The following is a 13,012-nucleotide window of genomic DNA, read 5'->3' on the forward strand; positions in this document are numbered from 1 at the left end:
TCAGGAGTCTTTCAATAATAAGTTACGGGTCCTTTAAAACCTTACAATGCATTAAAAAAAAGTCAATTCTTAACATTCAAAGTTATTTACATTTCCATTCTCCTGTATTATGATTGCTTTTAAGACATAAAGACATAAGCGACACTGAATATAATGATTTTATAATGAAAATTATCATTTCTTTAGATATTTCAGACTCATAATTGTCCAATATTTCAAAAGACACCGAATATGTAGCCAATAAAAAGATAATTATTTTATTTTTTATGCTGATAAGGATTATTTTTTTCCCTGATAATTAATTCTTAATATTACTCTTTAGGCACAAGTCTATACAAGGACAGCCCTCCAAGGTCCTAGAAGTTACATAAGAATTACGACACATTTCAAAGTCATTTGGTGGTGTTTTTTTAAAATAATATATCAAACACAACAAATAAAACAGTCATTTTTTTTTACTGAACACCGGGTTTGAGCTACAATATTTTCTGATTCTATAATACAGACGACGCTATCTATCGCTCGTACAGGACCCTTAGACAACAACATCGAAGATGGCGGCACTGGTCGGTTCCCTCGTTGCGTACGGCAGTGATTCAGATTCAGATTCAGAAAACGAGCCCGAGTCTAAAACAAATAAAGAAGAAGTCGATCCAGATGCACTCGCACATCTTCAGCCTTTGAAATCTGGAAAACCTACAAGTTTAGCTCTTAATTCTGCGCCTGAAGTCGCTGTAAAGGTAAGTTAGCTTGCCGGCTAGCTACATGCTAAATGCTACATGCTAAATGCTACAAGTCTCTTAGTAAATTATCTTATTGGCATGAAAGTCTATGTATCAGTAACCGACACGTATTTGATGTTTACATGTATTTCTAGGCCTCCAGTGGAATTATGACATGAGGTCTAATAAAGGTTGTGTAGCTAGTTAGATAGTTAGCCGTGTTGCTAGTTATCTATAACTAACTAAACGTCCACAACCTTCACAGCTTAACTAGGTCTCCATGGCAACTTCGTCATGTTTTATCCTGCTGTTACTTGTGTTTCAGGAAGACGTTGAGACAGGAACACATCTGGATCCGTCTCTCAAGGAAATCAGCTACAATCCTACCTACGAAACCATGTTTGCTCCTGAGGTGAGATCTGTGGGTCTGTCGAGTGCAAACCGAGCTTTAGAACTATGTTGTAAACTATAGAACTATAAAATGTATTGCTTTTGTGTGTGTGTGTGTGTGTGTGTGTGTGTGTGTGTATTTATCACATGCTCATGAGATATGAGATGAAGGGAAAGCGAGAGTGTGTGACTGCAGAGATGAGCCAAGTAAAAGTCAAATGTTTAGAAAATGCCAGGAGTAATGCAATAATCCTGTCACATTAACACCTTGTTTTACAGTTTGGACCTGTTAATCCTTTTAAAACTCAACAAATGGCTGCACCCAGGAACATGCTGTCAGGATACGCCGAACCTGCCCATGTCAACGACTTTATGTTTGAACAACAACGGAGGACGTTTTCTACCTTTGGTATGGGTCGTGCATGACGGAATCCTGACATTTAAATAACTAAACGATTCATTCCTTACATGATGTCGTTATTCTGTCTTGTGCAGGAGTGGCGTATGAATAAATCTGACATTATCGTGTGTGTCGGTTAGCAAAGAGCTGATAAAACACTTCAGAGTACGAAAGATCTAGAGAGACTGTTGTGTGTGAAAATTCCATGAGTTCAGCATTCACACAAATACTCAAACACTGTTACTAACAATCAGGCCACGATCAAAATCAATGAGATTTCTACCTGAAACCGCTGGTCCACACCTGCGTGATTATATACGCAGCGCTGATGTGATACGATTGGCTGATTAGATAACACTGCGAGTGTATACAAATCTAGTCATGTTCAGTTGTCACACCCTTTGTTCATTCATTTTTAATTATGATCTCCACTGTGTTTTACAGGCTACGCCTTGGACCCCTCCGTAGACACCAATCAGATTTCGTCAAACAGTTACGTGGGAGCAGTGGACGAGGCGGAGAAACACAAAGGTAAAGTGTCTAGTGACATTGTGTCTTTTATGTGTTACGATGAACAACAGTGTCGGCGAACACCTTTATTTGGATCTCCTCAGGGCAAACTGTTTTCGAAACGGGCCCCAAAAAGACGGAGAAGAGGAAGAAAGTAAAAGGAGGTGATGCCTCAGAAATCGATAGCTTCTTGGGACCCTGGGCTAAATATCAGGACGAAAAAGACGTCGCTAAACCCTCAGAGGTCAGCTGTAACGACAAGCTTCTTTTGTAGCGCTTGGTTGGTTTGTTTTGTAGGATTTCTGTGTAATTCTGCGGGATTTTTTTTCATGGCAGGAGGAACAGAAGGAGTTGGATGAAATCACAGCCAAGAGGCAGAAGAAAGGCAAAAATGAGGAAGAGGCTCCTGCAGAGGAGAAGACCATCCTGCATGGTGAGAAGAGTATTTCTTTTTCGTGATGTTTCTGTTAGATAATAAAGTTGAACATATGCTGAAAAATATTACAGGTCAGCCATATTGTGCAAACAAGCTGATTTGCTTTAAATCAGCCAGGATGTAACGGGTAAATAAAAATTATCCTGAATAGGAGGGGGGAGGGGCTTGCTCCTTATTTCTCATGTCAATCACAGCGGCTCTAGTCAATCGAGTATCTGTGAGCTTGTGTATGTGAAAGAGGGCAGACAGCATCACACGTTTTTGACGCCAAGATTTACATACGTTAGTCTATGTCACTCGTTGACGTGTCTAGGAACGTGTCTTTACTTCTAAATTCCTTGGTGTTTCAACGTAAAAGTGAACAAATTTATTATTTATTTATTTATTATTTATCAAAGTTATTGATAGAACAGAACGGCCACGTTAAATAAACTCCCCCAGTTCCGCTATGTAATATTTATCTTTATTTATTTTTCCTGTTACTTTGCAGTTAAAGATGCATACGATTACCAGGGCCGTTCTTACCTGCACATTCCTCAGGATGTGGGTATTAACCTGCGCTCAGCAGACATCCCTGACAAATGCTACCTGCCCAAAAAGCAGCTGCACGTCTGGACCGGACACACCAAGGTGAGGAGGGATCGGGGTTTAAGATCAACAACGTGGAATAAGATTAAAATCACTAACAGTTTAACTGTTTATTTATTTTATTTATTTTTAGGTCTATTTTAACACCTGTCTTTCTAATCCCAGTGAAAGCTGGGCTTCGAATAAAGACAGAAATATTGATTTGTTCTTCATTGTAGATGGTATTTGAGTTTCTTTCTGGCTGGTCAGGGTTTTATTCTTTTTTTTTTTCTTCAGGATAAGTATTCACTCTGTGTTCACCCTTTTGGCTCTTGGGAAGTGGCCATTACTGCTTCAACTGTATCACTAATCAGTATATCTTCCCATCTAACTAGATATCTGTCCAAATATGGCTGGATGGATGGAACGATGGATGGACGGAGAGTTGGGTAGAGGGATGGATGGATGTATAGTTGGATGGATAGTTGGAAGGATGGATGGATAGTTGGAAGGATGGATGGATAGTTGGAAGGATGGATGGATAGTTGGAAGGATGGATGGATAGTTGGAAGGATGGATGGATAGTTGGAAGGATGGATGGATAGTTGGAAGGATGGATGGATAGTTGGAAGGATGGATGGATGGATAGTTAGATGGATGCATAGTTAGATGGGTGGCTGGATGGATAGATAGGTAGATAGATGGATAGTTAACTGGGTGGCTGAATGGATAGATGGATGGGTATCTATCTATCTATCCATCTGTAGATAGATATATTGATGCATGAATGGATGAGGGATGGAATGATGGATGATGGCTAAATTTCTGGATATATCTATCTGTCGAGCTTCCGGGAAACAGTGGAATACGATTTGGTCTTCTGCAGTCGTAGTCCATCTGCCTCAGAATTCACTGCATTCTGAGAAGTTTTTCTGCTCACTGCGGTTGTAAAGAGCGATCATTTGATATTCAAACCGATCCGTGCGTGATCATCTGACCCCTAGTGGCCACTCTGTGTAGAAATTCCTGCAGATCAGCACTTTCTCAACTACTCAGGCCACCTTGTCTGGCAGCTATAACATTTTCCCTCCATTCTGGATTAAACTAACTGACGCTCTTGACCTTTTCAAGTTTTTTTCACACTCCTGCAACATGCCACATTGTGTGATTGTGTAATTGCATGAGTTGTTCTGCCTTAGAAAGATATTTTTAGCTTGACCTTTCCCTAAAATTTCTCACACTGTCAGCATTATATATATGATGCCAAAAGAAAATGAGCGATCTGTGTGTTTGATGGCTGTTTGTAATGTAATGGCAGTAGAGAGAGAAGGAGCAGCTCTGTGTCCAATGCTTTGTCTACAGTATTACTTATTTGAGAGTGTGTCCAGGTAAAAGAGTGTTTGAGACTGATCTACGACCTTGACGCATACGAAGCGCATCAGCTAATTATAAATGAGTGTCTCTCTAGTGTTCACATACTTATGACACAATAATGCAGAATGACACTTGTTATTTTCCTGAGGTTTAAGCTTCATCTTTGTTCATGTTCACAGGGTGTCAGCGCTATTCGTCTCTTTCCTGCATCTGGCCACCTGCTGCTCTCCAGCTCTATGGACTGTAAGATTAAGGTTTGTTATTTTCCACACAGTTCTCACAAGAACACCGGAGTACATTACACAATTCTGCGTTTCTCCTTAGGCAGACTATTGCTATACATAACCTGCTCTCTTTGCGTAAGTATTTAATATGAGAAGTAAGCAGTAAACTCAGGGTCAGTAACTACATGCTTGGGTTACACAGAGGAGATATATATATATATCTCCTCTGTGTAACCCAAGCATGTAGTTACTGACCCTGAGTTTACTGCTTACTTCTCATATTATTTATATATATATATATATATACACACACACACACACACACACACACACACACACGCCGGACTAAACTTTAGTGTTTTTTAGACAATGCTCTTATGCCCTTTACTGGAAATGGGGCATCATTTTCTACATCTTCTACACTTGTCCATATATTAAAAGCTCTTGAAATACCTAAACTAAACAAAACACTGCAGACCTGCTGACTTTATGGTTTATGAAAAAACAAATCTAGGAATATAAACGAAACGGTGTAACTTTATTTCTCTCTGTAGATTAGTGCTTCAGCTTTATGACTAATTAATCTATCTATCTATCTATCTATCTATCTATCTATCTATCTATCTATCTATCTATCTATCCATTTTTCTCTCTACCTATCTATCTATCTATCTATCTATTTATCTATCTATCTATCTATCTTTCTCTCTATATAACAAGACATCTGTGGATGGATGGATGGATGGATGGATGGATGGATAGACAAAGGAATGTATAGACAGATGGATAAATGAACAGATGGATGGATGGATAGTGGGATAGATAGTTGGATAAATGGATGGATGGCTAGAAGGATAAATGGATGGATGGCTAGATGGATAAATGGATGGCTGGCTGGATGGGTAAATGGATGGATGGATGGATGGATAAATGGATAGATGGATGGAAGGATGGATAGCTGGACAGATGGATGGATGGATTGGATAAATGGATGGATGGATGGATGGATGGATTGGATAAATGGATGGATGGATGGATGGATAGATGGACAGATGGATTGATGGACAGATGGATGGATGGGTAGATAGACCGACAGATGGATGGATGAATGGATAGATAGTTTGCTAGTTAGATGGGTGGCTTTATAGAAGGATAGATAGATAAACGGATGGACAGTTAGATGGGTGGCTGGATAGAAGGATAGATAGATGTATATCAATCCATCCATCCATCTATCTAACTAGACATCCATCCGTATATGGATATATGTACTGTATGTATATCCAGCCATTCATCTAACTATATACATAAATTCCACTTTGTCACTCTGTTCTTAACACCCTCTTCCTTTCTTCCCCATGTGTAGTTATGGGAGGTGTACGGCGACCGCAGATGTTTACGGACGTTTATCGGTAAGGTCCAACTTTCCCTATTTCCGTACAGGGTTTGTTTGTTAGAGCTGAAACGACTGAAATTGGCGCCTCTTCAGACAGATTCACGTTCTGTTTGTTGTAACACAACCACATTATAGTGGATTCCAGCAACAGCGGCTCATATGTAGGTCACTTATAATAGGGACGAGCCGAGCTGCTGTTAAAACTTCAGCTCCAGTTTCCGTTACATGGCTGTAATTACGAGAACGTGTTATAGGAGATACAAGAATAAAAGACAACACGGTTATTGTTGTGTGAATCCCGGAGCGCCGTTAGCACCAGCTTATTGTTTATAATGTACCGGTGTTAATCTTCATATATACCACAGCAGATATCCAAATAAATTTGAATCTATGACCGAACATATTTATATTATTTTTTTTTATTATTTATTTTTTTAATAATATTTGATATTTATTTATAACAACGTTTAAAATACGCACTGAATCCAGAGACTCCTTCCATAAACATAATGGCTTAATGTCGTCGCTCTCTTTATCCTTCGCTAATCGTTATTTCTCTTCGTTTCCGTCTCCTTCAGGTCACAGTAAAGCCGTACGCGATATCTGCTTCAACAACTCCGGTACCCAGTTTCTCAGCGCCGCATACGATCGCTATCTCAAACTGTGGGACACGGAGACAGGTGAGTTGAAAAATAAGTAAATAAATAAATGTTTTTGTTTCTTGCCTAGCTTCAAACATTGAGTGTGTCCTGCTTTCTGCTCCACCAGCAGGAGGAGCCAAACCGTCTCATTATACAAGCCTTGTTAGGAGATTATTACAGTATATAGGGGTCCCTATATTGCATGCTTAAAAAAGAAAGAAACAAATTTAGAAGCCTAAAGTGTCACTTTCTGTTTTTTTGCAGGTCAGTGCATCTCGAGGTTCACTAACAGAAAAGTGCCCTACTGCGTGAAGTTCAACCCAGACGAAGAAAAGCAAAGCCTGTTTGTAGCTGGCATGTCGGACAAGAAGATAGTGCAGGTTTGTGTGTGTCTAAGAGGCTGAAATATTGCCTGCCGAGGTGTCCTTAACTTCCAGCTTTGTAGTATAGCGCGCACACACGTCCAAGGTATTAACTCCCGTCAGTAAATCTCAAGACAAGACCTTATTTCACACTCTGTGGTTTCCTCTATAAAGAAAGAGGAGCGTACTGAAGTGTACACAGAGTCACACGGGGCTTTGCAGAGCTATCCATAAACCACAAGAACAGCAGCAACGTAAATGTGTCGAGAACAAATAATCCCGACTGAGACATCACTGACCTCTAACTTTTTTCTTTTTATACTTTCTGAGTCTTTTCGTCTCTGACTTCCGGCGCAACGGTCCATCCGTCACTGACTGGGAGATGAAGTTTCTATTTAGTGAGCTATTGTATGTAGCAGAAACTCACCTCTTCTGTTTGTCTCACCTTTTTCTCCTCTCAGTGGGACATACGCTCCGGGGAGGTGGTTCAGGAATACGACCGTCACCTGGGAGCCGTCAACACCATCACGTTTGTGGACGATAACCGTCGCTTCGTCAGTACGTCCGACGATAAGAGCCTGCGTGTGTGGGAATGGTAAGTTACCAGAGCTGGAGTTAGAGCAACTTGGAAAAAGATTAAAACAAAAAAAAAAACAGTGAAGGTAAAGTAAAGTAAGAAAGCAGCAAAAAGTATCGTATTAGTCTACAAATGTTCCACACTAGACCTTTGTCTCGTTTTAACAGACAGCTGCACAAAGCTATGTGGATAAGAGATCCATTTTTTTAGGTGTAAATTAAATAAATTTGACGGAAACATGGACCAATGGTGCGAGAGGATTGTCCAACGAGGAAGGTCCCGGGTCAAAGACTCGTTTTTGGATCGTAACGAGGCAGGAAGTGAACAGATAAAAAAAACTAGCAGACGGTTCTGTAGGACTCCATCCATCTGTATGCTATAAGCTTCTGCAGCATGTGAATTATTACTAAAAATGAAGCTACATTTAATATATTGCTTATTTATTGCACTGGTTTATGTTTTATTTTGTTTCTGGGTATTTTCTTAGATAAAGCCTGAAATAGTCTAGAACGTCTAGAATTTTTTTTTTAAATGTATTTATTTTAATTACTAATTAAAGAAATAAATAAATATGAATTAAAATGCATAATAAAATACATTCGCGAGCTTGAGCTTGGTTTTAGTTATTTAAAAATAAATGTGATACATTTTTTTAATTAAACCCTAGCTATCAGTGGTTTAAAGTGTGATGACGATCATTAGTAAAAAATGTATTTAATAAAAGATTTTATTAAATCCAGGCGGCTTTTGTATGCGTCGGGTTTGTGCTCATTTCTGAAAGCACTGTAGAAAGACACCTGAACTTTTCACGCTTACTGAACTGCAGCTACTTGATTAACCTCAGTGATGTCGCCTCTGATGGTTTGGCCTTCTACAGACACCACGGATCATTCAGCAAGCGCCTGGTGTCCTTGTATCACATCCTCGGATTTCAGCCTCTATCCGTCCGCCGTAGCTGTTTTTAATTTCAATTGGCTCCAGACTGAAAGCTCTGTGCCAGCAGCTTGTGAAGCTAATCATGAGCTCGCAGATGTAACGTGTCAGTTTGGTGATTCGACCTGATCGGGGCTTCCACTCTCCAGCTGAGGCTCACGTTACCTTGTTGGGCTTTTGTTGAGGTTGTTTATGCAGGTTTGTTCGCTCTTGATCAGTAGCTGATGTGATAGCTGGATTTGGCAGGTCTCCTCAGTGCACAGGGACATTTAGTCAGCGGGGTGGGAGCTGGAACGCTCACCAAGCACCAAGCACTTTTACTCCACACACACACACACACATTGTAGGTTTTTTTTATCCCTCAGGCCTACTTGTATGGACGGATTAAAGAGCTCAAAAGCCAGGAAGCTGATGAAAATATGCAATGAACGGAACAAAATGGGGAAGCAGTGAGAGAAAGAGAGTGAGGAGAGGGCAGATAATAAGACGAGCAAATCAGAGAATCATGTTTAGAGACTGAAGAAAGTCATATCTCCTCCGATCTGTTCTGATTTTATTTTGGGTGTTTTGTGTCTGACGTCGCTCAGGTTTCAGCGACGGCCCAGTTTTTAGGCTGCTTTCCCTGAGTTGGTTTATACATTCCAGATGTGTGTGGAGAGAGAGGGGGCGAGAGCGAGAGAGGGGGCGAGAGAGGGGGCGAGAGAGCGAGAGAGAGACAGGGAGGGAGAGACAGGGAGGGAGAGACAGGGAGGGAGAGACAGGGAGGGAGAGACAGAGAGGGAGAGACAGGGAGGGGGAGAGACAGGGAGGGGGAGACAGAGAGGGAGAGACAGGGAGAGACAGAGAGGGAGAGACAGGGAGGGGGAGAGAGGGAGGGTGCGAGAGGGAGGGTGCGAGAGAGAGCGAGAGGGGGAGCGAGAGGGGGAGCAAGAGAGAATGAGCCAGAGACAGGGAGAGAGAGAGGGTGCGAGAGCGAGAGGGGGAGCGAGAGAGGGAGCGGGAGGGCTGAGAGCTGGAGAGGGAGCGAGCAAGTGTGTATGTGTTTTCCATCACTGATGATTGTTAAATCACTTGAAACTACACATCAGACTTTTCCATTCCCTTCTGTATAGACAGAAAGAACTGGTTATTGTTTACTGTTATTAATTAATGAGCAGATTCATTAAGAACAGACTCCCAGACAGAAAGATAATGGGCTTAGATGTTTTTAATTACAAGTCATTAGACATCTAGCACTCCACAGTTAGATGAGGCTGTTTAACTGAATAGGTGACTTGATGTAAGTATAGCAGATGTTTTTGTCCATATCGCTCTGTATCTCAGCTCTAAATGCCCTCAGCAGAAAAAGAGCAACATGCTTCATTCTTAACAAGAAAACATGGATCTTGTAACAAGTCGCTTGCTTGAGTTCATGTCCTGGCACCACTGACGTCCATCGGGAACAAAATTGGTCAAACTCTCTGCGTGGGAAGAATGATGTTCTTCAGCAGATGATTTCATTAAGAGGGCATGTGGGGTTTTTAATATGGTAAATATTTCCTTTCATAGAGGAGGGCAGATGTTTCATGGAAGAGGGCAGATGTTTCATGGAAGAGGGCAGATGTTTCATGGAAGAGGGCAGATGTTTCATGGAAGAGGGCAGATGTTTCATGGAAGAGGGCAGATGTTTCATTAGTGCAGTGTTGGTCTACCATGTGCTGCTATATGAGCAGGAATTTGGAGGGAAAAAAAATAGTGCCACTGGATTCCCAGGTCTCAGAGGTAGCATGTGCTGGCCTTGAGCTGCCTCAGCTGCTGGCTCTCATTTCTTGGGGCAGATCTGCATAATGAATGGGAATTGGGAAAAATCTGTGGAGAAAATTGGGAGGAAGAACAAACCAAAAGACTTGTACTAAGTGGAGCTTAGTGGAAGAACTCAATCAGAGCTGGCAGTGTAACAGCACAAGGAGAAAAAAAATCTCACCTGAACATTACTGCCGTTTATTTCTGAGGCCTGTGCTGGAGCAACGTCTTAACACTACTCGTATATAAGTAAAAGAACTCCGGTACCTGCTCATCTGGCATTATGGTTCCTCTGTACTGTTATGGTCTAATAGCCCATGAACTGACCACCTTCTAAAACCAGGAGTGCTTCATTTGTATCTGTTACACGTTCTTGAATTTTTTTTTCCAGGGATATTCCTGTGGACTTCAAATACATCGCAGAGCCCAGTATGCATTCGATGCCTGCAGTGACCCTGTCCCCCAACGGTGAGTGTGTTTGTCCTTAACGTTGCTTCACGAGCTAAAGAAATAAGGAACCAGTAGAACCAGAGCGTCCTTTCAATAGATAAATTTAAGCGTTCTGAGATTCAATCCAAATCTCTTAAAGGCAGGGTCTCCGTTGTTTGAAAGCCAATGTTGACATTTGAAATCACCAAAACAAACACGCCCCTAACCCAAATGGGTCCCACCCCTGTATTGATAGCTCCGCCCCACACATACGTACGTAACCCAGGCAACTAATGGAAAGAAATGTGTCTTTATCATAGCTGAAGGGAAGAACAATACGATTGCAGATAAACAAACAAGCAAAAATGACACACAAGCATAATCATGTAAAGGACAAAGGCATATATTAGTTCTGTGTAACAAAGCAAAACCAACGTTACTCACCTATCGAGAAGGAAAAAAGAGACCTCAGCGTCCCATCGCAGGCCTTCTTGCTTCTTCAGTTCTCTCCAGTGCTGGAAAGCTGATCCTATATTAACATGGGTCCTACTTCTTGCCTTATCGTAAGCCTTTCTTCGCTTTCTTTCTTTGTTTTTATCCTCCATGTCAATGTTAAAACCGCTTTCTGATAATGTCACACATGCGCACTGAACACTCTCTCCGCCCATACTGACAAGACACGCCCCTTTCTGCTCATTGGCTACACTTTAGTTTTTGTTTAGTTTGTCATCCCGACTCAGTTTTCTGAAGCGTTTCTCAAACAACGGAGACCCCACCTTTAATCAAAATGTCTTTTTTTTTTTTTTTTAAGCTTATTGTTTAGTCTTCAAAACTTATAGATGATAACAAAACCCTACACTTTAAGATTATTCTAACAAATCACGTTCTTTTTATTTCCACAGGGAAGTGGCTGGCTTGTCAGTCCATGGATAATCAGATCCTAATCTTTGGGGCGCAGAACCGATTCAGGCTGAACAAGAAGAAGGTCTTCAAGGGTCACATGGTGGCCGGATACGCGTGTCAGGTGGACTTCTCTCCTGATATGAGGTAAAACTTTACTTCTGATGGAATGGAGGGGAATTTAGTAAGTGGGGAAAGAGCAGATATTCCAGAAAGTGTCTGCCTTTTTATATAATGTACAATCAGTTGAATCTGCCCCAGCGTGACTCCAGGCAGGCTCCAGAGATGTCTCAAAATAAATTAATTATTAAAAAATATATAATAATTATGTATTGAACGATGGCCAAAAATGTTTTCATTTTTTAATTAAATCTCTAGCAATAAAGCAAGAAAAAAAATGAAGAGGTTCTGAAGTCTTTGGAGGAAATCTTCACTAAAGCCTTTCAATCGTGCAACACTGCTATAAAATAGACCCGTAAATCTAGTCAGTTCCTCGGATCGTTTACGTTATAGCAGCTATAAATAGACTTTCCCTCATCGGCCTCTTAATGACGATAATAAAGAGAAAGAAAACACACACAGTTACTGAGACATGTGCAGTGTTCTGTCCTCAGAATGTGTCCATTTTTTGCTCTGAGAGTCCAAACATAGAGATAATGAAAATAGCATCAGTAATTATATCGATGTTATACTTGAAATGTTTAAGAAGGACAAACTCTGTGTCTGTTTTAAAACCCAGTAACACAGTTTCTTGTCCCAGTTATTTAATAAGCTGATTCTAGCAGATATCATGTGATGTTCTGTAATAATAATAATAGATTTATTTTCTCTCTGTAGTTACGTGGTGTCTGGGGATGCAGATGGGAAGCTGAATGTCTGGGACTGGAAGACCACTAAACTGTACCACCGAATCAAAGCACACGACAAAGTGTGCATCAGCGCAATCTGGCATCCACACGAGACCTCCAAGGTCATCACCTGCGGCTGGGACGGACAGATCAAACTCTGGGACTGAAATGGAAATACCGGGACGACACTTTTTTTTTTTTTTTTTTTTGCTCAGCTGATGTGATCTTTTATTGCTTCTTCCATCTTTGTGCTGAGGTTAGTTGTTAATTCCGGGTTTGTGATCACGGCATTTGGTTTGAGTTTCGTATCAAGTTCACGGACTGGTATCCAGCCCTGATTTGTCGGTTGCTTGTTTTCTTCCCCTCGCATTTCAGAGAAGTGGCGGATGAGGAGACTTTTATGTGATTCTTATTCATTTTAGCGTTACCGCTCGTGCTTGGGAACACTTTTACGTCATCTCCGAATTTCCCTTCAGCTACACGGCGTCTCTTTCTGAACATAATAAAACATTTTGTACCTA

At 41.0% G+C, this 13,012-nt stretch overlaps 1 protein-coding gene across 1 annotated transcript; it reads left to right on the forward strand.

Moving 5' to 3' along the window:
- Positions 1–546: 546 nt before the first annotated feature.
- On the forward strand, positions 547–13,012 carry cdc40 (cell division cycle 40 homolog (S. cerevisiae)). The gene is made up of 15 exons (XM_060883731.1): positions 547–740; positions 1,048–1,134; positions 1,392–1,521; positions 1,957–2,043; positions 2,127–2,266; positions 2,359–2,455; positions 2,949–3,088; positions 4,579–4,653; positions 5,990–6,035; positions 6,598–6,699; positions 6,925–7,040; positions 7,484–7,617; positions 10,706–10,782; positions 11,646–11,790; positions 12,481–13,012. Exons 1-15 carry the CDS (start codon positions 555–557, stop codon positions 12,656–12,658), a joined length of 1,740 nt encoding a protein of 579 aa, XP_060739714.1. The 5' UTR covers positions 547–554; the 3' UTR covers positions 12,659–13,012.

This window comes from Tachysurus vachellii, chromosome 12 (assembly GCF_030014155.1).
Source record: "Tachysurus vachellii isolate PV-2020 chromosome 12, HZAU_Pvac_v1, whole genome shotgun sequence".
Lineage (NCBI taxonomy): Eukaryota > Metazoa > Chordata > Actinopteri > Siluriformes > Bagridae > Tachysurus > Tachysurus vachellii.

Coding starts and splice junctions, on each gene's coding strand:
- cdc40 (XM_060883731.1), top strand. CDS start 555: ATGGCGGCACTGGTCGGTTCCCTCGTTGCGTACGGCAGTGATTCAGAT. Junction 3,089..4,578: donor TCTGGACCGGACACACCAAG/GTGAGGAGGGAT, acceptor TCATGTTCACAG/GGTGTCAGCGCTATTCGTCT. Junction 7,618..10,705: donor AGCCTGCGTGTGTGGGAATG/GTAAGTTACCAG, acceptor TTTTTTTTCCAG/GGATATTCCTGTGGACTTCA.